At 45.6% G+C, this 26,480-nt stretch overlaps 1 protein-coding gene across 6 annotated transcripts in view; it reads right to left on the bottom strand.

Annotated features, from left to right (window-relative positions):
• stk3 (serine/threonine kinase 3 (STE20 homolog, yeast)) overlaps positions 1-19,907 on the bottom strand; it is a 30,282-nt gene extending 10,375 nt beyond the window's left edge. For 2 of the 6 annotated variants that reach the window (XM_090228513.1, XM_090228514.1), the window contains exons 1-11: positions 19,728-19,886; positions 18,689-18,823; positions 18,364-18,444; positions 18,030-18,158; positions 16,622-16,736; positions 16,313-16,477; positions 12,333-12,500; positions 8,932-9,069; positions 8,327-8,449; positions 3,905-4,106; positions 1,569-1,753 (exon numbers count right to left, since the gene is read on the bottom strand). In XM_090228513.1, coding sequence (XP_090084639.1) covers positions 1,569-1,753; positions 3,905-4,106; positions 8,327-8,449; positions 8,932-9,069; positions 12,333-12,500; positions 16,313-16,477; positions 16,622-16,736; positions 18,030-18,046 — 1,113 coding nt within the window. In that variant the 5' untranslated portion in view covers positions 18,047-18,158; positions 18,364-18,444; positions 18,689-18,823; positions 19,728-19,886. Of the gene's footprint in view, positions 1-1,568; positions 1,754-3,904; positions 4,107-8,326; positions 8,450-8,931; positions 9,070-12,077; positions 12,230-12,332; positions 12,501-16,312; positions 16,478-16,621; positions 16,737-18,029; positions 18,159-18,363; positions 18,445-18,688; positions 18,824-19,727 lie in introns of those variants that run through there. The other 4 variants (XM_090228511.1, XM_090228512.1, XM_090228515.1 and 1 more) reach the window with 4 other exon arrangements.
• Between the last annotated feature and the right edge of the window lie 6,573 nt (positions 19,908-26,480).

The following is a 26,480-nucleotide window of genomic DNA, read 5'->3' as shown; positions in this document are numbered from 1 at the left end:
TGGTTCTATATGTAGTTCTATATGTAGTTCCATGGATGGTTCTATATGTAGTTCTATTTGTAGTTCTATGGATGGTTCTATATGTAGTTCTATATGTAGTTCTATGGATGGTTCTATATGTAGTTCTATGGATGGTTCTATATGTAGTTCTATATGTAGTTCTATATCTAGTTCCATGGATGGTTCTATATGTAGTTCTATATCTAGTTCTATGGATGGTTCTATATGTAGTTATATATCTAGTTCTATGGATGGTTCTACATGTAGTTCTATATCTAGTTCTATGGATGGTTCTATATGTAGTTATATATCTAGTTCTATGGATGGTTCTATATGTAGTTCTATATCTAGTTCTATGGATGGTTCTATATGTAGTTCTATATCTAGTTCTATGGATGGTTCTATATGTAGTTCTATATCTAGTTCTATGGATGGTTCTATATGTAGTTCTATATCTAGTTCTATGGATGGTTCTATATGTAGTTCTATATCTAGTTCTATGGATGGTTCTATATGTAGTTCTATATCTAGTTCTATGGATGGTTCTATATGTAGTTATATATCTAGTTCTATGGATGGTTCTATATGTAGTTCTACATCTAGTTATATGTAGTTCTATGGATGGTTCTATATATAGTTCTATATCTAGTTCTATGGATGGCTCTATATGTAGTTATATATCTAGTTCTATGGATGGTTCTATATGTAGTTATATATCTAGTTCTATGGATGGTTCTATATGTAGTTATATATCTAGTTCTATGGATGGTTCTATATGTAGTTCTACATCTAGTTCGATGGATGGTTCTATATGTAGTTATATATCTAGTTCTATGGATGGTTCTATATGTAGTTCTACATCTAGTTATATGTAGTTCTATGGATGGTTCTATATATAGTTCCATGGATGGTTCTATATGTAGTTCCATGGATGGTTCTATTTGTAGTTCCATGGATGGTTCTATATGTAGTTCCATGGATGGTTCTATATGTAGTTCCATGGATGGTTCTATATGTAGTTCCATGGATGGTTCTATAATGTAGTTCCATGGATGGTTCTATATGTAGTTCTATGGATGGTTCTATATGTAGTTCTATGGATGGTTCTATATGTAGTTCCATGGATGGTTCTATATGTAGTTCCATGGATGGTTCTATATGTAGTTATATATCTAGTTCTATGGATGGTTCTATATGTAGTTCTACATCTAGTTATATGTAGTTCCATGGATGGTTCTATATGTAGTTCCATGGATGGTTCTATATGTAGTTCCATGGATGGTTCTATATGTAGTTCCATGGATGGTTCTATATGTAGTTCCATGGATGGTTCTATATGTAGTTCCATGGATGGTTCTATATGTAGTTCCATGGATGGTTCTATATGTAGTTCCATGGATGGTTCTATATGTAGTTCTATGGATGGTTCTATATGTAGTTCTATAGGTGGTTCTATATGTAGTTCCATGGATGGTTCTATATATAGTTCCATATGTAGTTCTATGGATGGTTCTATATGTAGTTCTATGGATGGTTCTATATGTTGTTCCATGGAAGGTGTAACTCACAAAGTCAAAGTCTCCGTCCTGAGGAACCTTCCAGTTGTCAGGGAAGACGTTCTTAGCCTGGCTGATGTGATAGCCTGGTTCCTGCTGCCGGTTATGGTTATAGCTCTCCTGTTGGACCTTAGAGTCCTGCTTGTCAAAGTAGTCCATGAAGGAGGGTCTCAGGGCCTGCTGGGAGGTGGGGTGTCCTGGGCAGAGAAGAAACATCATCTACTTTACTATATAAAGTATTCACACATGTTGTTACCGCCTGAATTCCAAAAGGAATACATTGATTTCCCCCACCCACCTACACAAAGTTATTGAAAATGAAAAACAGTCCTGTTTCATGTACATAAGTATTCACACCCCCTAGTCAATACTTTGTAGAAGCACCTTTGATTGAACTCAAAGCTGTAATCTCCACCAATCAAATGTAAAAAGGGCTTTATAAATACATCAGCTGATATCTCAAAGTGCTGTACAGAAACCCAGCCAAAAACCCCAAACAGCAAGCAATGCAGGCGTAGAAGCACGGTGGCTAGGAAAAACTCCCTAGAAAGATAGTTCATGGGTGTGTGAATTTATTCCGATTTTTTTTCTCCCATTCTTCCTTGCCCATTTCCTCAAGCCATCTTCAAGTCTTTCCACATATTTTCAATGGGATTCAAGTCTGGGTTTTGGCTGGGCCAAGACATTCCAGTGTTGCTTTGGCTGTATGCTTGGGGTCACTGTCCTGTTGGAATGTTCATCTTCGCCCCGGTCTTCGGTCGTTTGCATTCTGAAGCAAGATTCTCATCAAGGATCCGCCTGTATTTGGCTCCATGCTTTGTTCCCTCGTTCCTTACAAGTCTCCCAGCCCCTGCTGCTGAAAAGCATTCCCATAGCATGATGCTTCAACCACCATGCTTCACGGTAGGAATGGTGTTAGACAGGTGATGAGCTGTGCCTGGTTTGCTCCAGACATCGTGCTTTGCATTCAGGCCAAAGAGTTCAATTTTTATCTCATCAGACAGACCACAGAATCTTTTGCGTCGTCTTTCACCTGACTTGATGCAAACTCCTGGCGTCATGTAACATTTTCCCAGGAGTGGCCTGGCCACTGTCCCATAAAGACCAGATGGGTGAAGCGCTGTAGCGACAGTTGTCCTTCTGGCAGGCAGAGTACTGGAGGCTGGGCCCCAGGGCAGAGTCCTAGAGGCTGGGCCCCAGGGCAGAGTCCTGGAGGCTGGGCCCCAGGGCAGAGTCCTGGAGGCTGGGCCCCAGGGCAGAGTCCTGGAGGCTGGGCCCCAGGGCAGAGTCCTGGAGGCTGGGCCCCAGGGCAGAGTCCTGGAGGCTGGGCCCCAGGGCAGAGTCCTGGGGGCTGGGCCCCAGGGCAGAGTCCTAGGGGCTGGGCCCCAGGGCAGAGTCCTGGAGGCTGGGCCCCAGGGCAGAGTCCTGGAGGCTGGGCCCCAGGGCAGAGTCCTGGAGGCTGGGCCCCAGGGCAGAGTCCTGGAGGCTGGGCCCCAGGGCAGAGTCCTGGAGGCTGGGCCCCAGGGCAGAGTCCTGGAGGCTGGGCCCCAGGGCAGAGTCCTGGAGGCTGGGCCCCAGGGCAGAGTCCTGGAGGCTGGGCCCCAGGGCAGAGTCCTGGAGGCTGGGCCCCAGGGCAGAGTCCTGGAGGCTGGGCCCCAGGGCAGAGTCCTGGAGGCTGGGCCCCAGGGCAGAGTCCTGGAGGCTGGGCCCCAGGGCAGAGTCCTGGAGGCTGGGCCCCAGGGCAGAGTCCTGGAGGCTGGGCCCCAGGGCAGAGTCCTGGAGGCTGGGCCCCAGGGCAGAGTCCTGGAGGCTGGGCCCCTGGGCCTCAGGGCAGAGTCCTAGAGGCTGGGCCCCAGGGCAGAGTCCTGGAGGCTGGGCCCCAGGGCAGAGTCCTAGAGGCTGGGCCCCAGGGCAGAGTCCGGGTAGTTTTATATTGTCTCCACTTCCCAGTGATTGAGACCACTGCGCTCTTTTAATTGTGTTGAAAGTTTCCATCTCGGAGATCTACAGACAGTTCCTTGGACTGTCAACTGTGGGATCTTATAGACAGGTGTGTGCCTTTCCAAATCATGTCCAATCAATTGAATTTACCACAGGTGGACTCCAATCAAGTTGTAGAAATATCTCAGGGATGATCAATGGAAACAGGATGCACCTGAGCTCAATTTTGAGTCTCATAGCAAAAGGTCAGAATATTATGTACATTAGATATAAGTTTACCTGTTGAAGTCTGTCCATGTTATATCATGTGTCAGAGCCTACGGTCCTGTACTGAACAGCTCATTATAATCAATTAAATGATCATGTTAGTGACAGCCTACGGTACTATCCTGACAAGCTCTACTCACTCCTCATTGAGCCTTCATCGTTGTCCTCCTCCTCCTCATCACTGTTGATGACCATGGTTCCCAGGTCTGCCTCTAACATGGTACTGCCGTGCTCGATCATGGTCTGAGCTCCGTCACTCATGGTGCTGGTAGCTCTCATGGTGCCAGCCCCCTCTGACCCAGACTTCACCATGGTGTGGGAGTCCACTTCCACCTCCTCTTCCTGGACAGAGAGAGAGGATGGTCAGGTCAATCAAACTATCTTATAAAGCTCTTTTTAGCAGTTGGACAGTAAGGTTACTGACTTCATTCATACAGGGCCTTCAGAAAGTATTCACACCCCTCAACCTTTTTCCACATTTTGTTGCGTTACAGACAGAATTTAAAATTGATAAAATTGAGATTTTGTTTCACTGGCCTACACACCCCCGTAATGTCAAAGTGGAATTGTGTTTTTAGAAAATGTTCCTAATTAATAAAAAATGAAAAGCTGAAAGGTCTTGAGTCAACAAGTATTCAACCTCTTTGTTATAGCAAAATAAGTTCAGGAGTAAACATTTGTTGAACAAGTCACATCAGTCTGTGTGCAATAATAGTGATTAATATGATTTTTGAATGACTACCTCATCTATGTACCCAACACATACACAATTATCTGTAAGGCCCCTCTGTTGAGCAGTGAATTTCAAACATAGATTAAACCACAACGACCAGGGAGGTTTTACAATGTCTCACAAAGGGCACCTATTGGTAGATGGGTACAAATTAAAAACAAACATTGAATATCCCTTTGAGCATGGTGAAGTTACTAATTACACTTTGGATGGTGTATCAATACACCCAGTCACTACAAAGATACAGGCGTCCTTCCTAACTCAGTTGTCGGAGAGGAAGGAAACCGCTCAGGGATTTCACCATGAGGCCAACGGTGACTTTAAAACAGTTACAGAGTTTAATAGCTGTGATAGGAGAAAACTGAGGATGGATCAACAACATTGTAGTTACTCCACAATACTAACCTAAATGACAGAGTGAAAAGAAGGAAGCCTGTACAGAATAAAAATATTCCAAAACATGCATCTTGTTTGCAAACAAGGCACTAAAGTAATACTGCAATTCACTTTGTCAGATTTGCCCCAAACATCACTGAGTACCACTCCCATATTTTCAAGCATGGTGGTGGCTGCATCATGGCAAAACTTGAAAATAGTTGTCTAGCAATGGTCAATAACCAACTTAACAGCATTTGAATAATTTTTAAAACAATCAATCCAGGTGTGGACCGCTCTTTGCGACTTGCCCCGAAGGATTCACAGCTGTATTCGCTGCCAAAGGTGTTTCTACAAAGTTGACTTCAGTGGTGTGAATACTTAGTGCATTCGGAAAGTATTCAGACCCCTTGACTTTTCACATTACAGTCTTATTCTAAAATGGATTCGATAGATTTTTTTCCCTCATCAATACCCCATAATGACAAAGCAAAAACAACATGAAACACCGCTCATCCCCACAGCATGATGCTGCCACACCATGCTTCACTGTAGGGATGGTATTGGTCAGGTGATGAGCGGTGCCTGGTTTCCTCCAGACGTGACGCTTGGCATTCAGGCCAAAGAGTTCAATCTTGGTTTCATCAGACCAGAGAATCTTGTTTCTCAAGGTCAGAATCATTCAGGTGCCTTTTAGTGAAGAGTGAATTCTGTCTGACCACTCTACCATAAAGACCTGGTTGGTGGAGTGTTGCAGAGATGGTTGTCCTTCTGGAAGGTTCTCCCATCTCCACAGAGGAACTCTAGAGCTCAGTCAGAGTGACCATCAGGTTATTGTTCACCTCCCTGACCAAGGCCCTTCTTGCCAAACTGAGCAATCGGGGGAGTTCTAGGAAGAGAACATATTTCATTTAAGAATGATGGAGGCCACTGTGTTCATGGGAAGTTGTTGGTACCCTTCCCCAGATCTGTGCCTTGACATAATCCTGTCTAGGAGCTCTACGGACAATTCCTTCGACCTCATTGCTTGGTTGTTGCTCCGACAGGCACTGTCAACTGTGGGACAGGTGTGCCTTTCCAAATCATGTCCAATCAATTGAATTTACCACAGGTGGACTCCAATCAAGTTGTAGAAACATCAAGGATGATTAATGGAAGCAGGATGCACCTGAGCTCAATCTGGAGCTTTTTTCCCCCTTGCTCAAAATTTTTCATTCAACTTTTTCACTCCGGAAGCTTTATCTGGACGTGGTTCTACAGGACCTCCACCAGCCAACCAGTAGTAACATTAACATGATGCTTTCTCTGGACGTGGTTCTACAGGACCTCCACCAGCCAACCAGTAGTAACATTAACATGATGCTTTCTCTGGACGTGGTTCTACAGGACCTCCACCAGCCAACCAGTAGTAACATTAACATGATGCTTTCTCTGGACGTGGTTCTACAGGACCTCCACCAGCCAACCAGTAGTAACATTAACATGATGCTTTATCTGGACGTGGTTCTACAGGACGTCCACCAACCAACCAGTAGTAACATTAACATGATGCCTTATCTGGACGTGGTTCGTCAGGACCTCCACCAGCCGAATATTAGTAGTAATATTAACACGATGCCTTCTAATTGCAGTCGCTGTACTCATAATATACAGGAGAACGAACGCCATACGGCGAGGATAGCTGTGCTGCAATCCCAGATTCAGACCCAATCGTTAGGCAAGGGTAATTTCAGTGTGTGAAAGGATGAAACAGTGTCTGTGCCACCAGTAAGTACAGATAGTATAAATGCCCTCGCACAGTCCCCGCAGCCGGACAGCTTTCTCATGGCTCAGCTATCCCCACTGAGACCGTGCCTGTACCTCGATCTAGGTTGGGCAAAATCAAATCAAATGTTATTGGTCACATACAGATAGCTAACAGACGTTTACAGACAGTTAGCAGATGTTAATGCGAGTGTAGCGAAATGCTTCTGCTTCTAGTTCCGACAGGTTGTCCCTAGAACAGCTGGAGGCAGGGCTTTCTCCTATAGAGCTCAATTTCTATGGAATGGTCTGCCTACCCATGTAAGAGACGCAAACTCGGTCTCAACCTTTAAGTCTTTACTGAAGACTCATCTCTTCAGTGGATCATATGATTGAGTGTAGTCTGGCCCAGGAGTGTGAAGGTGAACGGAAAGGCACTGGAAAAACGAACCGCCGTTGCTGTCTCTGCCTGGCCGGTTCCCCTCTTTCCACTGGGATTCTCTGCCTCTAACCCCATTACACGGGCTGAGTCGCTGGCTTACTGGTGCTCTTTCATGCCGTCCCTAGGAGGTGTGCGTCACTTGAGTGGGTTGAGTCACTGAAGTGATCTTCCTGTCTGGGTTGGCGCCCCCCCTTGGGTTGTGCCGTGGCGGAGAACTTTGTGGGCTATACTCGGCCTTTTCTCAGGATGGTAAGTTGGTGGTTGAAGATATCCCTCTAGTGGTGTGGGGGCTGTGCTTTGGCAAAGTGGGTGGGGTTATATCCTTCCTGTTTGGCCCTGTCCGGGGGTGTCATCGGATGGGGCCACAGTGTCTCCTGACCCCTCCCGTCTCAGCCTCCAGTATTTATGCTGCAGTAGTTTGTGTCGGGGGGCTAGGGTGAGTCTGTTATATCTGGAGTACTTCTCCTGTCTCAGCCTCCAGTATTTATGCTGCAGTAGTTTGTGTCGGGGGGCTAGGGTGAGTCTGTTATATCTGGAGTATTTCTCCTGTCTCAGCCTCCAGTATTTATGCTGCAATAGTTTGTGTCGGGGGGCTAGGGTGAGTCTGTTATATCTGGAGTATTTCTCCTGTCTTATCCGGTGTCCTGTGTGAATTTAAGTATGCTCTCTCTAATTCTGTCTTTCTCTCTCAGAGGACCTGAGCCCTAGGACCACGCCTCAGGACTACCTGGCATGATGACTCCTTGCTGTCCCCAGGCCACCTGGCCGTGCTGCTGCTCCAGTTTCAACTGTTCTGCCTGCGGCTATGGAACCCTGACCTGTTCACCGGATGTGCTACCTGTCCCAGACCTGCTGTTTTCAACTCTCTAGAGACAGCAGGAGTTGTAGAGATACTCTTAATGATCGGCTATGAAAAGCCAACTGACATTTACTCCTGAGGTGCTGACTTGCTGCCCCCTCTATATCCACTGTGATTACTATTTGACCATGCTGGTCATTTATGAACATTTGAACATCTTGGCCATGTTCTGTTATAATCTCCACCCGGCACAGCCAGAAGAAGACTGGCCACCCCACATAGCCTGGTTCCTCTCTAGGTTTCTTCCTAGGTTTTGGCCTTTCAAGGGAGTTTTTCCTAGCCACCGTGCTTCTACACCTGCATTGCTTGCTGTTTGGGGTTTTAGGCTGGGTTTCCGTACAGCACTTTGAGATATCAGCTGATGTAAGGGTTTTATTAATACATTTGATTGATTGATAGACTATACTTACAGAGTCGTCCTCCTCCTCCAGCTCTCTCTGCTGCTCCTGTTGTCGCTTAGCCTTCATCTCCATGGACTCAGTGATCAGGTCTCTCAGGATGGTGACTGGCTTGGCTGCCGTGATGAACGGATGCTACAGGAGAGAGAGCGAGGAAGGCAGTAAGTTGACCAAGCTCTGACTAACAGTGTGTCTAATATGTTCATAGACGAAGGGGGCAGCACAGACAGGCAAATGTCCAGGTGTTACTCTGATGAGCTGAAGATGACAGAGTACGTTTTGTATGAGCACGCAGTCTGTGTGTGTCTCACCTGCAGTAGCTGTGTGTGTGTGTCTCTCCTGCAGTAGCTGTGTGTGTGTGTGTGTGTGTGTGTGTCTCTCCTGCAGTAGCTGTGTGTGTGTGTGTGTCTCTCCTGCAGTAGCTGTGTGTGTGTGTGTGTGTGTGTGTGTGTGTGTCTCTCCTGCAGTAGCTGTGTGTGTGTGTGTGTGTGTGTCTCTCCTGCAGTAGCTGTGTGTGTGTGTGTGTGTCTCTCCTGCAGTAGCAGTGTGTGTGTGTCTCACCTGCAGTATCTGTTTGTGTGTGTCTCACCTGTAGTAGCTGTGTGTGTGTGTCTCACCTGTAGTAGTTGCGTGGCTGTAGCTCTCTGTTCTGGGTTCTTCACCAGACATTTCTTTACAAAGTGTGTGAAGTCGTCTGTCCACAGCTCAGGCTTCCTGAACGTAGGTGGAGGGTTGGTTGGGATCATGAAAATAGCCTGACAGTAATACAGAGGAAGAAGAGACAGAAAACACCTAGTTAATCAGGTAGTATAAAAGCCTCAATGTAAACCCTAATGAATGTCTATAGACCAGTTGGTACAGAACCTCTCTGTAAACCCTAATGAATGTCTATAGACCGCTTGGTACGGCAACCGCAAGGCCCCCGACCGTAAGGTGCTACAGAGGGAAGTGCGTACAGCCCAGTACATCACTGGGGACGAGCTCCCTGCCATCCAGGACCTATATACCAGGCAGTGTCAGAGGGAAGTGCACACAGCCCAGTACATCACTGGGGACGAGCTCCCTGCCATCCAGGACCTATATACCAGGCGGTGTCAGAGGGAAGTGCACACAGCCCAGTACATCACTGGGGACGAGCTCCCTGCCATCCAGGACCTATATACCAGGCGGTGTCAGAGGGAAGTGCACACAGCCCAGTACATCACTGGGGACGAGCTCCCTGCCATCCAGGACCTATATACCAGGCGGTGTCAGAGAGAAGTGCACACAGCCCAGTACATAGCTGGGGACGAGCTCCCTGCCATCCAGGACCTATATATCAGGCGGTGTCAGAGGGAAGTGCACACAGCCCAGTACATCACTGGGGACGAGCTCCCTGCCATCCAGGACCTCTATACCAGGCGGTGTCAGAGGAAAGCCTAAAGAATTGTTAAAGACTCCAGTCACCCAAATCATAGACTGTTCTCTCTGCTACCGCACGGCAAGGGGTACCGATGCACCAAGTCTGGAACCAACAGGACCCTGAACAGCATCTAACCCCAAGCCGTAAGACTGCTAAACAAGACTGATAAATAGCTAATCAAATAGCTATTACCTGGTACTCCCTGTATATAGTCATGTTATTACCTCCCTGTATATAACCCTGTTATTACCTGGTACTCCCTGTATATAGCCATGTTATTACCTGGTACTCCCTGTATATAGCCATGTTATTACCTGGTACTCCCTGTATATAGCCATGTTATTACCTGGTACTTCCTGTATACAGCCATGTTATTACCTGGTACTCCCTGTATATAGCCATGTTATTACCTGGTACTACCTGTATATAGCCATGATATTACCTGGTACTCCCTGTATATAGCCATGTTATTACCTGGTACTCCCTGTATATAGCCATGTTATTACCTGGTACTCCCTGTATATAGCCATGTTATTACCTGGTACTTCCTGTATATAGCCATGTTATTACCTCCCTGTATATAGCCATGTTATTACCTGGTACTCCCTGTATATAGCCATGTTATTACCTGGTACTCCCTGTATATAACCATGTTATTACCTGGTACTTCCTGTATATAGCCATGTTATTACCTGGTACTCCCTGTATATAACCATGTTATTACCTGGTACTCCCTGTATATAGCCATGTTATTACCTGGTACTCCCTGTATATAACCATGTTATTACCTGGTACTTCCTGTATATAGCCATGTTATTACCTGGTACTCCCTGTATATAACCATGTTATTACCTGGTACTTCCTGTATATAGCCATGTTATTACCTGGTACTCCCTGTATATAACCATGTTATTACCTGGTACTCCCTGTATATAACCATGTTATTACCTCCCTGTATATAGCCATGATATTACCTGGTACTCCCTGTATATAGCCATGTTATTACCTGGTACTCCCTGTATATAGCCATGTTATTACCTGGTACTCCCTGTATATAGCCATGTTATTACCTGGTACTTCCTGTATATAGCCATGTTATTACCTCCCTGTATATAGCCATGTTATTACCTGGTACTCCCTGTATATAGCCATGTTATTACCTGGTACTCCCTGTATATAACCATGTTATTACCTGGTACTTCCTGTATATAGCCATGTTATTACCTGGTACTCCCTGTATATAACCATGTTATTACCTGGTACTCCCTGTATATAGCCATGTTATTACCTGGTACTCCCTGTATATAACCATGTTATTACCTGGTACTTCCTGTATATAGCCATGTTATTACCTGGTACTCCCTGTATATAACCATGTTATTACCTGGTACTTCCTGTATATAGCCATGTTATTACCTGGTACTCCCTGTATATAACCATGTTATTACCTGGTACTCCCTGTATATAACCATGTTATTACCTGGTACTTCCTGTATATAGCCATGTTATTACCTGGTACTCCCTGTATATAACCATGTTATTACCTGGTACTCCCTGTATATAACCATGTTATTACCTGGTACTCCCTGTATATAACCATGTTATTACCTGGTACTTCCTGTATATAGCCATGTTATTACCTCCCTGTATATAGCCATGTTATTACCTGGTACTCCCTGTATATAGCCATGTTATTACCTGGTACTCCCTGTATATAACCATGTTATTACCTGGTACTTCCTGTATATAGCCATGTTATTACCTGGTACTCCCTGTATATAACCATGTTATTACCTGGTACTCCCTGTATATAGATAGCCATGTTATTACCTGGTACTCCCTGTATATAACCATGTTATTACCTGGTACTTCCTGTATATAGCCATGATATTACCTGTTATTGTAATTCACTGTATTTATTCCTCGTGTCCCTATATTTATCTTTAACTCTGCTTAGTGTGAAAAGGACCCGGAAGCATTTCACTGTTTGTCTACATCTGTTGTTTATCAAGCATGTGACAAATCACATTTTTGGGAGGGGATTTGATCAACATCTGGATCTCTCAGATTCAAAGTTGTCTGGAGTATTCCAGATTCCTTATTTTTCAGCTATAGCCGCCAACGAGTCATTAGCTAGGACGTGGATTCAGGAAGGCCACCCCCCACCTCTCTGATTCAGAGGGGTTAAATGCAGAAGACACATTTCAGTTGAATGCATTCAGTTGTGCAACTGACTAGGTATCCCCCTTTCCCAATTAAGAGCATCAACATGCAGCCAAACCGCACTATATCTCCAACCACACAGGTTTGCCCTCAGCCATCTCTATAAAGGTGATTCCCAGGGTTAGAGGTTAGACTCACCCTCATGGGATGTATATCAGCGTAGGGAGGTTTGCCCTCAGCCATCTCTATAAAGGTGATGCCCAGGGTTAGAGGTTAGACTCACCCTCATGGGATGTATATCAGCGTAGGGAGGTTTGCCCTCAACCATCTCTATAAAGGTGATGCCCAGGGTTAGAGGTTAGACTCACCCTCATGGGATGTATATCAGCGTAGGGAGGTTTTCCCTCAGCCATCTCTATAGAGGTGATGCCCAGGGTTAGAGGTTAGACTCACCCTCATGGGATGTATATCAGCGTAGGGAGGTTTGCCCTCAGCCATCTCTATAGAGGTGATGCCCAGGGACCAGATGTCTGCCACACAGTTATATCCTATCTCCTGGATGACCTCTGGAGCCATCCAGAACGGAGTCCCGATCACTGTGTTCCGCTTTGCCATCGTGTCCTAGACAGGGACAGAATAATACGAGCATTAGTCTCATCTATATATAAACTTCTGTGATTCACTGCTACATTCACTACAATAAAGTCAAGATAATCTATATATAGACTTCTGTGATTTACTGCTACAATCACTACAATAAAATCAAGGATAATAAGAACGCCTGATAAAACTGACACCAGATTACATTGTTAGACATAGTCAGAATTTACTTCAGCGAGACGGAGAGAGTTGAAGACAGACATGCAGACACAGACAGGCAGACACAGACAGGCAGACACAGACAGGCAGACACAGACAGGCAGACAGACAGACACAGACAGGCAGACACAGACAGGCAGACACAGACAGGCAGACACAGACAGGCAGACAGGCAGACACAGACAGGCAGACACAGACAGGCAGACACAGACAGGCAGACAGGCAGACACAGACAGGCAGACACAGACAGGCAGACAGACACAGACAGGCAGACACAGACAGGCAGACAGACACAGACAGGCAGACACAGACAGGCAGACAGGCAGACACAGACAGGCAGACACAGACAGGCAGACACAGACAGGCAGACACAGACAGGCAGACACAGACAGGCAGACACAGACAGGCAGACACAGACAGGCAGACACAGACAGGCAGACACAGACAGGCAGACACAGACAGGCAGACAGGCAGACACAGACAGGCAGGCAGACACAGACAGGCAGACAGACACAGACAGGCAGACACAGACAGGCAGACACAGACAGGCAGACACAGACAGGCAGACAGGCAGACACAGACAGGCAGACACAGACAGGCAGACACAGACAGGCAGACAGACTCAGACAGGCAGACTCAGACAGGCAGACTCAGACAGGCAGACACAGACAGGCAGACACAGACAGGCAGACACAGACAGGTAGACACAGACAGGTAGACACAGACAGGCAGACACAGACAGGCAGACACAGACAGGTAGACAGACAGGTAGACAGACAGGTAGACAGACAGGTAGACAGACAGGCAGACAGACAGGCAGACAGGCAGACAGACAGGCAGACAGACAGGTAGACAGACAGACAGGCAGACAGACAGGCAGACAGACAGGTAGACACAGACAGGCAGACAGACTCAGACAGGCAGACTCAGACAGGCAGACTCAGACAGGCAGACTCAGACAGGCAGACACAGACAGGTAGACTCAGACAGGCAGACACAGACAGGTAGACAGACAGGTAGACAGACAGGCAGACAGACAGGCAGACAGACAGGTAGACAGACAGGTAGACAGACAGGTAGACAGACAGGTAGACAGACAGGCAGACAGACAGGTAGACAGACAGGTAGACAGACAGGCAGACAGACAGGCACACAGACAGGTAGACAGACAGGTAGACAGACAGGTAGACAGACAGGCAGACAGACAGGCAGACAGACAGGTAGACAGACAGGTAGACAGACAGGTAGACAGACAGGCAGACAGACAGGCAGACAGACAGGTAGACAGACAGGCAGACAGACAGGCAGACAGACAGGCAGACAGACAGGTAGACAGACAGGCAGACAGACAGGTAGACAGACAGGTAGACAGACAGGCAGACAGACAGGCAGACAGGTAGACAGACAGGTAGACAGACAGGCAGACAGACAGGCAGACAGACAGACAGGCAGACAGACAGGCAGACAGACAGGCAGACAGACAGGTAGACAGACAGGTAGACAGACAGGTAGACAGACAGGTAGACAGACAGGCAGACAGACAGGTAGACAGACAGGCAGACAGACAGGTAGACAGACAGGCAGACAGACAGGCAGACAGACAGGCAGACAGACAGGCAGACAGACAGGCAGACAGACAGGTAGACAGACAGGCAGACAGACAGGCACACAGACAGGTAGACAGACAGGTAGACAGACAGGTAGACAGACAGGCAGACAGACAGGTAGACAGACAGGCACACAGACAGGCAGACAGACAGGTAGACAGACAGGTAGACAGACAGGCAGACAGACAGGCAGACAGACAGGCACACAGACAGGTAGACAGACAGGTAGACAGACAGGCAGACAGACAGGTAGACAGACAGGTAGACAGACAGGCAGACAGACAGGTAGACAGACAGGCAGACAGACAGGTAGACAGACAGGCAGACAGACAGGCAGACAGACAGGCAGACAGACAGGTAGACAGACAGGTAGACAGACAGGTAGACAGACAGGCAGACAGACAGGTAGACAGACAGGCAGACAGACAGGTAGACAGACAGGCAGACAGACAGGTAGACAGACAGGTAGACAGACAGGCAGACAGACAGGTAGACAGACAGGTAGACAGACAGGCAGACAGACAGGCAGACAGACAGGTAGACAGGCAGACAGACAGGTAGACAGACCGTGAGTTGTCCCGCTACTCCAAAGTCAGCCAGTTTGGCATGGCAGACAGGTAGACAGACAGGTAGACAGACAGGTAGACAGACAGGCAGACAGACAGGCAGACAGACCGTGAGTTGTCCCGCTACTCCAAAGTCAGCCAGTTTGGCATGGCCCTCTGTGTTGAGGACAGGTAGACAGACAGGTAGACAGACAGGTAGACAGACAGGTAGACAGACAGGCAGGCAGACAGGTAGACAGACAGGTAGACAGACAGGTAGACAGACAGGTAGACAGACAGGCAGACAGACAGGCAGACAGACAGGTAGACAGACAGGCAGACAGACAGGCAGACAGACAGGCAGACAGACAGGCACACAGACAGGCAGACAGACAGGTAGACAGACAGGCAGACAGACAGGTAGACAGACAGGTAGACAGACAGGCAGACAGACAGGCAGACAGACAGGTAGACAGGTAGACAGACAGGCAGACAGACAGGCAGACAGACAGGCAGACAGACAGGCAGACAGACAGGCAGACAGACAGGCAGACAGACAGGTAGACAGACAGGTAGACAGACAGGTAGACAGACAGGCAGACAGACAGGTAGACAGACAGGCAGACAGACAGGCAGACAGACAGGCAGACAGACAGGCAGACAGACAGGCAGACAGACAGGTAGACAGACAGGCAGACAGACAGGCACACAGACAGGTAGACAGACAGGTAGACAGACAGGTAGACAGACAGGCAGACAGACAGGCAGACAGACAGGCACACAGACAGGTAGACAGACAGGTAGACAGACAGGCAGACAGACAGGTAGACAGACAGGTAGACAGACAGGCAGACAGACAGACAGGCAGACAGACAGGTAGACAGACAGGCAGACAGACAGGCAGACAGACAGGCAGACAGACAGGTAGACAGACAGGTAGACAGACAGGTAGACAGACAGGCAGACAGACAGGTAGACAGACAGGCAGACAGACAGGTAGACAGACAGGCAGACAGACAGGTAGACAGACAGGTAGACAGACAGGTAGACAGACAGGCAGACAGACAGGTAGACAGACAGGTAGACAGACAGGCAGACAGACAGGCAGACAGACAGGTAGACAGGCAGACAGACAGGTAGACAGACCGTGAGTTGTCCCGCTACTCCAAAGTCAGCCAGTTTGGCATGGCAGACAGGTAGACAGACAGGTAGACAGACAGGTAGACAGACAGGCAGACAGACAGGCAGACAGACCGTGAGTTGTCCCGCTACTCCAAAGTCAGCCAGTTTGGCATGGCCCTCTGTGTTGAGGACAGGTAGACAGACAGGTAGACAGACAGGTAGACAGACAGGTAGACAGACAGGCAGGCAGACAGGTAGACAGACAGGCAGACAGACAGGTAGACAGACAGGTAGACAGACAGGTAGACAGACAGGCAGACAGACAGGCAGACAGACAGACCGTGAGTTGTCCCGCTACTCCAAAGTCAGCCAGTTTGGCATGGCCCTCTGTGTTGAGGAGAATGTTGCCTGCCTTGATGTCTCTGTGGATCTTCCTCATGAAATGCAGATACTCCAGACCTTTCAATGTGGACTTGAGGATGGTGGCTATCTCATCCTCTGTGAGCTTTACAAGAGGAGATGGTATAAATGATTCGTTCTGATAATTCAGTAGTCTATGAATACACATTAAAATCACGACCAATTAATGTAAAAGGTTACCGAAGCACCAAAGGTCATCTTCATTGTCAAACGTCGTAAATATACTGACCGTCTTATTGCGTAGTCTGATGATGTCTGAAACAGAGCCGGCTCCACAGTACTCCATCACTATCCACAGGTCTGTGTTCTTAAAGTAGCTGCCATAGTACTTCACCACATAGGGACTGGACAGGAGGAGAGACAGAACAAACAATTATTGATGAAAGGTGAGCAAACAGAGTGTGTGGTACTGGTTATAGTAACAGAGTGTGGGGTACTGGTTATAGTAACAGAGTGTGGGGTACTGGTTATAGTAACAGAGTGTGGGGTACTGGTTATAGTAACAGAGTGTGGGGTACTGGTTATAGTAACAGAGTGTGGGGTACTGGTTATAGTAACAGAGTGTGGGGTACTGGTTATAGTAACAGAGTGTGGGGTACTGGTTATTGTAACAGAGTGTGGGTACTGGTTATAGTAAGAGTGTGGGGTACTGGGTATAGTAACAGAGTGTGGGGTAGTGTGTGTGGTACTGGTTATATGAATATGGAGGAGGAGACCATTCTCCTCTCACTAGCCTCTGGAGCCATGCTAGCTCTGCCTGATGAAAGTCTGGTTATAGTAACAGAGTGTGGGGTACTGGTTATAGTAACAGAGTGTGGGGTACTGGTTATAGTAACAGAGTGTGGGGTACTGGTTATAGTAACAGAGTGTGGGGTACTGGTTATAGTAACAGAGTGTGGGGTACTGGTTATAGTAACAGAGTGTGGAGTACTGGTTATAGTAACAGAGTGTGGAGTACTGGTTATAGTAACAGAGTGTGGGTACTGGTTATAGTAAGAGTGTGGGGTACTGGGTATAGTAACAGAGTGTGGGGTACTGGTTATAGTAACAGAGTGTGGGGTACTGGTTATAGTAACAGAGTGTGGGGTACTGGTTATAGTAACAGAGTGTGGGGTAGTGTGTGGGGTACTGGTTATAGTAACAGAGTGTGGGGTACTGGTTATAGTAACAGAGTGTGGGGTACTGGTTATAGTAACAGAGTGTGGGGTACTGGTTATAGTAACAGAGTGTGGGGTACTGGTTATAGTAACAGAGTGTGGAGTACTGGTTATAGTAACAGAGTGTGGGGTACTGGTTATAGTAACAGAGTGTGGGGTACTGGTTATAGTAACAGAGTGTGGGGTACTGGTTATAGTAACAGAGTGTGGGGTACTGGTTATAGTAACAGAGTGTGGGGTACTGGTTATAGTAACAGAGTGTGGGGTACTGGTTATAGTAACAGAGTGTGGGGTACTGGTTATAGTAACAGAGTGTGGGGTACTGGTTATAGTAACAGAGTGTGGGGTAGTGTGTGTGGTACTGGTTATGTGATTGTGAAGTAGGAGACTGTTCTCCTCTCACTAGTCTCTGGAGCCATGCTAGCTCTGCCTGATGAAAGTCTGGGCCAGAGAGTCTTTCCTCTCTTACATACAGAATACCTGTCACACTGCTGCATGATGGATATCTCCTTGATGATCTCCTGGAGGTCTGACTCAACAGGCACCTGTTTGATAGCCACCACCTGGCCTGACTCCTTATGGATGGCTTTAAACACACTGCCATAGGACCTGGAGGAGATGAATCAAGACAGTGGAAATGATGCAGAAAGTACCAAAGACCAGGATCCTGTATAACATATTAGTGGTTCCATCAGCCATTTCATAAATCTAGTCATTATCATAATGTCAATGTACACAAACATCTCTTTTCATTAGAAATGTTATTCAGGTTATAATCATGTAAAAAAAATGTATGATGAATTAATATTCTCACCCTTCACCAAGTTTTTCCAGAACATCAAAGACCTCCTCTGGTTGTTTTGTTAGACTGTCTTCACTCAGTTTCTTCAGCTTGCTGTGGAGGAAGAGAATCAACCACAGAAATAAATAGAACGGGAATCCCCACTCAAGTCAATGATGGGATAATGGTTGGGCTGCCAGCCATTTTGAGTGTACCCATGGCAGGAAGTAAAAGCAGGAAGTGTACCCTTCAATCTGTGCTGTGATTTGTTGAGTCAACTCAACTTACATTAGACAAAAAAATACATTCCATCACATGAGCTACATCAGCTGACATTTGAATGAACATTCTACATTACCATGGAAATCCAGCATCAGTTGATAGGCCAATTCAAATGACCATGGAAATGGCATCACAATAACAGGCAGTCATTGCGAGTGTATCCTTGAGTTTACCAGTGAACTTCCCAGGGTTCAAGCAAAGATGTTTATATCTAACCCAAGACAGACCACAGCTTGTTGTTACCAATCGGAGCAAATTAATCACAGTAGGCAGAACAAGAAAGGGGGTATTAACTTATTTTCGATATAAACACCTACTCTGTGAAGTGTGAGTGTGCAATAACTAAATTCACTCTTGCACTACTAAACAACACACTTTTTTGAAAGTTTGGCAAAGGTTAAAGACTACATTTTTTTGTTTTTTTAAACTTAGTCCACTCTGTTTTTCGAAACAGAAAACTATATTGGTCAACTCTTTCCTCAATGAGAAAATTAGTAGTATGTTGTCCAAAATCCATCTCCTACCACGGCCGGACATTGGGCTTCCACTCACCACCATTATTATTTGCTAGTGAGTGGAAATGTCAACCGGATGCTTCACACTTATACATCCGGTAAAAATATATGTCATTGTTCCCTCTGTGGCTAGAGGTTCCAAGTCTGTTCTATTCATTCTATTTCTATGGCATCAACAACACGACAAGAATTGTGGAACTGGGTCCACGGGGAGTTTTATATAACTTATGCTGAAGTAACTAGCTATCTTTTTAGGCAAAAAAGTTAACATTACAAGAACACACAAATCAGCTAATATTAAACAGATGCTGTCAAGCTAAACAACTAGCTAACGGTAGCCAGCTAGCATTTAGTTAAATGAAGTTAAACATCTACTGTTAACTAGCTAGATAACTAACGTTACAAGTCAAAGTGGTGAAGCTAACGTTATCTTATAAGAAATTACAAATATTGTTAACAAACTTGCTAACGTGGCTAGCCGGTTACCCACAGCCACAGATTGAAAAATATTTGATATAACGTTAGCTGTTGAGGCTAATTTAGCGAGCTAACTAACATACATAACTTGTACTTTTCCAAGCGAATCAAACGTACACATACCTTTTGGGCGCTGTCGGCTCCATGGTGTAAAACTAAAGACAATCTCCTTTGAATTTACAAACGCTGAAATATAACCAAATCAAAATAATATTTTCATTCTTTGCTGTCGTTGTTTCAGGCAGCTGTGCGATGTGTCATGGCGCCTACCTTTTTCTTCTTCGAAGAGATTTAACCGCGGTTGGCATCCAGTGAATGTTGCATTACCGCCCCCTAGTACTCTGGAGTATAACACCCTTATACTTTAAAAAAACAATTATAATCAAAAAACAACAAAAAAGAACAACAAAATACCCTACCATTTAACACTACACTCACAAAGGAATAATAAATACCCTACTCCACAATTTAAATCTATTTAGTCCTACTTCAGGCCAACAGCCTGAAAGGATGGGACGCCATCACTAATCACACCCTGGAGCACTGCAAATCAACCATTTCAGTGTTTTACTTGCTATATTGTATTTACTTCGCCACCATGGCATTTTTTTGCCTTTACCTCCCTTATCACACCTCACTTGCTCACATTGTATATAGACTTATTTTTCTACTGTATGATTGACTGTATGTTTGTTTTACTCCATGTGTAGAACTCTGTGTTGTTGTCTGTGTCTAACTGCTTTGCTTTATCTTTGGCCAGGTCGCAATTGTAAATGCCTACCTGGTTAAATAAAGGTGAAATAATTAAAAAATAAAAATAATAATTAATAAACCCCCACTGCCTTCCATTCTATTAGCTAACATGCAATCATTGGAAAATAAAATCGACGACCTTCGAGGAAGATTAAACTACCAATGGGACATTAAAAACCTTACTATCTTATCTTGTGGCTGAACGACGACATTATCAACATACAGTTGGCTGGCTATATGCTGTATCGGCAGGACAGAACAGCAGCGTCTGGTAAGACAAGGGGGGCCGACTATATATTGTAAACAGCTGGTGCACTATATCTAAGGAAGTCTCAAGGTTTTGCACGCCTAAGGTAGAGTATCTCATGATAAGTTGTAGACCACACTATCTACCTAGAGAGTTTGCATCTGTATTTTTCTTAGCTGTCTACATACCATAACAAGCCGATGCTGGCACTATAACCGCACTCAATGAGCTGCATACCGCCATAAGCAAACAGGAAAAAGCTCACCCAGAGGCGGCGCTCCTAGTGGCCGGGGACTTTAATACAGGGAAACAAATCAGTTTTACCAAATTACTCAGCATGTTAAATGTGCAACCAGAGGGAAAAATACTCTAGACCACCTTTACTCCCACTCAGAGACACATACTGTACAAAGCTTTCCCTCGCCCTCCATTTGGCAAATCTGACCATAATTCTATCCTCCTCATTCCTGTTTACAAGCAAATATTAAAGCAGTGACTCGGTCAATAAAAAAGTGGTCAGATGAAGTAGATGCTAAGCTACAGGACTGTTTTGCTAGCACAGATTGGAATATGTTCTGGGATTCTTCCGATGGCATTGAGGAGTACACCACATCAGTCATTTGCTTCATCAATAAGCGCATCGATGACGTCGTCCCCACAGTGACCGTACGTACATACCCCAACCAGAAGCCATAGATTACAGGCAACATCCTCACTGAGCTAAAGGCTAGAGCTGCCACTTTCAAGGAGCAAGACTCTAACCCGGAAGCTTTTAAGAAATCCCACTATGCCCTCTGACAAACCATCAAACAGGAAAAGAAAAGATTTGGCATGGGTCCTCAGTTCCTCAAAAGTTTCTACAGCTGCACCATCGAGAGCATCGTGACCGGTTGCGTCAACTGCCTGGTATGGCAACTGCTCGGACTCCGACCGCAAGGCATTACAGAGGGTAGTGCATACGGCCCAGTACATCACCAGGGCCAAGCTTCCTGCCATCCAGGACCTCTATACCAAGTGGTGTCAGAGGAAGGCCCTAAAAATTGTCAAAGACTTCAGCCACCCTAGTCATGGACGGTTCTCTCTGCAACCACACGGCAAGCGGTACCGGAGCGCCAAGTCTACGTCCGAGAGGCTTCTAAACAGCTTCTACCCCAAAGCCATAAGACTCCTGAACATCTAATCCAAGACAAGGCTCTATCCTGACTGTTTGCATTTCCCACCCCCTCTTTTACGCCACTGCTACTCTCTGTTATTATCTATGCATAGTCACTTTAATAACTCAACCAACATGTACATATTACCTCAATTACCTTGACTAACCATTGCCCCTGCACATTGACCCAATAATTCAAATAAAGCAGCAATAGCCAAGCAGGATGGAAGGTTAGTGCTATCCGGAATCCTTGGGACGTCCCTACCCTAAACAAATGCTCTGTATGGTCAATCCGTCATCTGCAGTGGCCATACAGCATTTTCTGTGATACGGCCTCTGCAGAAGTTAGGGCATTCATACTTCTTGAGCTTTGCGGAGCGGCGCTGTTGTCAAGGAAGTGAGTTTGTGTCTATACAGGACCTCCCACCCCCACCTACCGTCAACCAATTATGTCAATGTGGAGCTATACGGAGCCCTCCTCATTGTTACAAATTTGGGAGGCGCACGGCGATGCGTTACGGAGCTCAATTTGGCCTCTGCAAGTCTACAGAGGCGCTGCAAGTCTACAGAGGCGCTGCAATTGCGTCACTGTCATGCCCTGACCTTAGAGATACTATTTTCTCTATGTTTGTTAGGTCAGGGTGTGACTCGGGTGGGAAGTCTATGCTTTCTATTTCGTTGTTTTGGCCGGGTATGATTCTCAATCAGGGACAGCTGTCTATCGTTGTCTCTGATTGGGAATCATACTTAGGCAGTCCTTTTTCCCCTCTTTTATTTGTGGGATCTTATTTTTGTATTGGTTGTTATTTTTCCCTGCAGAACGTCACGTTCGTATTTGTTTTGTTTTTGTCGGTGTTCATTAATAAATAAATAGAATGAAGACGCTGCGCTTTGGTCCACTTCTTCCCATGACGATCGTGACAGTCACACCCTCTTTTAGTGAGCCTCAGGTTCACATTCCAGAGCAAGCATAAATTGTCTTTAAACATAACCTTAACTCCTACCCTAACCTTATTAGTAGTATTTATTGGGATCCCCAATTAGCCGCTGCCAAACAGGAAACAAAACACAACAAATATAATATATAATAACATAGCACTACATAATACTACATAACACTACATTATCTCCTGCCTCTGTCTCACACTTCAGAAACAGGAGATGACTCCTGCCCTATGAGCCATTCCAGCTCACACAAGCCAAGGCTCGTTCCGGCCAACCACCTACATTACAAAATATATCAAAATGGCCTTGTCTCTTCACAGTCCCTGTTGTGCCGTAGGGTGTTCTTTTATTTTTTTAACTGGTAGAATTGCTAGCTTGAGTTACCTGGGATGGCAGAGAATTACGTGTAGTCAAAGCTCTATTTAATACTGTGCATTTCCCAGCCTCTGTTCTGGACCTGGGGACTGTGAAGAGACCACTGGTTGCATGTCTTGTGTTGTACCGATGAGAGTCTGAACTGCGTGCCAACTGCTTGAACAGACAGTTCAGTACCTTCAACACATCAATACCTCATCAATACCTCAATAGTGATGCAGTCAGTCTCTCCTCAACTTTGAGCCAGGAGACACTGACATGCATGTTACTGACATTCACCCTCTGTGTACATCTAAGTTCAATACGTGCTGCTCTGTTCTGGACCAACTGCAATTCACCTATGTCCTTCTTCACTTTACATGACCACACAGCTGGGCAGTAGTCCAGGTGCAACAAAACTAGGGCCTGTATAGGACCTGTCTGGTCAACTGAGATGTCAAGAAGGCAGAGCAACGCCTTATCACGGACAGACCTCTTCCCATTTTAGCAACCATTGAGTCTATATGTTTTGGCCATGACAGCTTGCTATCTACGGTAACACCCAGCAGTTTAGTCTCCTCAGCTTGCTATCTTGGGTAACACCCAGCAGTTTAGTCTCCTCAGCTTGCTATCTACGGTAACACCCAGCAGTTTAGTCTCCTCAGCTTGCTATCTACGGTAACACCCAGCAGTTTAGTCTCCTCAGCTTGCTATCTACGGCAACACCCAGCAGTTTAGTCTCCTCAGCTTGCTATCTTGGGTAACACCCAGCAGTTTAGTCTCCTCAGCTTGCTATCTACGGTAACACCCAGCAGTTTAGTCTCCTCAGCTTGCTATCTTGGGTAACACCCAGCAGTTTAGTCTCCTCAGCTTGCTCAATTCCCACATTATTCAATAATATATCTAGATGAGGTTTAGGGTTGAGCAGTGATTTGTCATTAAAAAAAACTATGCTTTCAGTTTAAAAATATATATTTAGCACCACCAGCCTATTGCTAGTTACCCATTCTAAAACTGACTGGAGCTCTGTGTTAAGCCTATTGCTAGGTACCCATTCTAAAACTGACTGGAGCTCTGTGTTAAGCCTATTGCTAGTTACCCATTCTATAACTGACTGGAGCTCTGTGTTAACAGTATCATTTATTTATTTGACTGTTATAGCCAACGTATATACTGTCAAGTCATCAGGGTACACAGACACACAGGCTTTATTCAAGGTCAGTGGAAGGTCATTGGTAAAAACAGAAAACAATCATGGCACTAGCCAGCTGCCCTGCAGTACACCACACTCAATTGAATTTGCATTAGAGAGGCTTCCATTAAAGAAAAAACCTCTGTGTTCTCTTAGATAGGTAACTCTCAATCAGCAATAGGTTATGATCAATGATACCGAAAGCTGCACTGAAGTCTAACAAAACCGGCTCCCACTATCCTACTATCAATTTATTTCAGCCAATCATCAGTCATTTGTGTCAGTGCTAAGCATGTTGAGTGCCCTTCCCTATAAGCGTGCTTAAAGCCTGTTGTTTATTTGTTTTCTGTAAAATAACTTTGAATTTGGTAAAAAAAAAAATTAGCTCCAAAAGTTTGCGATGCACCAGCAACAGGCTGATTGGTCGGCTCTTTGAACCATTAAAGGCTGCTCTGCTATTCTTGGATAGCTGAATGACCTTTGACTCCCTCCATGTCTGAGGGCACACACCGTCTTCTAGCCTTAAATTGAAGATGTGGCAAACAGGAGTCATAATGTATTCCTCTACCAACCTCAGTAATTGACCATCCACGTTGCCGGTACTAGGTGGGTTGTCCTTATTTATAGACAGCAACAATGGTTTCACCTCTTCCACACCCACTTTGTGGAACTCAAAACTACAGTGCGTGTCTAGAATGATTTGGTCCGATATGCATAAATATAAAGGCTCAGCATTTGTTGTTTGTATGTCATACAAGTTTGCTAATCTCGTCAACAAAAAAGTTATTAAAGTGATTGGAAATATTTTGTTTTGTTTTGTTATTTTGTTATTAAAATAATAATAATTTAACTAGGCAAGTCAGTTAAGAACAAATTCTTATTTACATTGACGGCCAATATCCTGGGCCAATTGTGCCCCACGCTATGTGACTCCCAATCACAGCCGGATGTGATGCAGCCTGGATTCGAACCACAGTGACTTCTCTTGCATTGAAATGCAGTGTCTTAGACCACTGCACCACTCGGGCACCCCGTGTTATAAACAAGCCATCTGCCTCAATGCAGTGTCTTAGACCACTGCACCACTAGGGCACCCCGTGTTATAAACAAGACATCTGCCTCAATGCAGTGTCTTAGACCACTGCACCACTCGGGCACCTCGTGTTATAAACAAGCCATCTGCCTCAATGCAGTGTCTTAGACCACTGCACCACTAGGGCACCCCGTGTTATAAACAAGCCATCTGCCTCAATGAAGTGTCTTAGACCACTGCACCACTAGGGCACCCCGTGTTATAAACAAGCCATCTGCCTCAATGCAGTGTCTTAGACCACTGCACCACTCGGGCACCCCGTGTTATAAACAAGCCATCTGCCTCAATGCAGTGTCTTAGACCACTGCACCACTAGGGCACCCCGTGTTATAAACAAGCCATCTGCCTCAATGCAGTGTCTTAGACCACTGCACCACTCGGGCACCTCGTGTTATAAACAAGCCATCTGCCTCAATGAAGTGTCTTAGACCACTGCACCACTAGGGCACCCCGTGTTATAAACAAGCCATCTGCCTAAATGCAGTGTCTTAGACCACTGCACCACTAGGGCACCCCGTGTTATAAACAAGCCATCTGCCTCAATGAAGGAAAGAGACGAGTTTGCTTTTTATTATCGTTCTTTATATTTATCTTTGTTCCACAGTATAGTTTCTTCTTTTTTTTGTTTAGTTACGTGATTTCTCAATTGACTGCATGTTTGCCAGTCTGCTGTGTTGTCAGACTCATTTACTATTCTCTTAGCCTCATCCTTCTCAACCATACGGTTTTTCCATTCATCATCTATCCATGGGGATTTGGCCGTTCTAACAGTAGGTTTCTTGAATGCTTCAAGTGTGGAGTCAGGTTGTTCTTCGTTACATACATCAGACCAACGATTTTTTCCCCCCACATCTTTGACATAGGAATCATTGCAAAACCTTTTGTATGATGGCTTATACACAATTTTAGGTCCAGGCTTTGGAACTTTGGCTTTTCTAGATATGGCTATTATATACCTTAACCATAACCATAAACCTTACCTAACCCTTGCCTTAATTAACCATTTTCAATTTCAACTTCAGTGGAGTAGGGACGTCCCAAGGATTCCAGATAGCATCGACCCACAATGGACCAATTACAATGGAGGAGTAGGTAACCAATCACGGATCACAGTAGGATGGTGATAGAGAATCTGAACG

This window comes from Oncorhynchus mykiss, chromosome 30, assembly GCF_057628025.1.
Source record: "Oncorhynchus mykiss isolate SJ-2025 chromosome 30, ASM5762802v1, whole genome shotgun sequence".
In the NCBI taxonomy this organism is placed as follows: Eukaryota; Metazoa; Chordata; class Actinopteri; order Salmoniformes; family Salmonidae; genus Oncorhynchus; species Oncorhynchus mykiss.
Note: the sequence above shows the minus strand (reverse complement) of the source record. Positions and strands in the feature narration are given on the sequence as shown.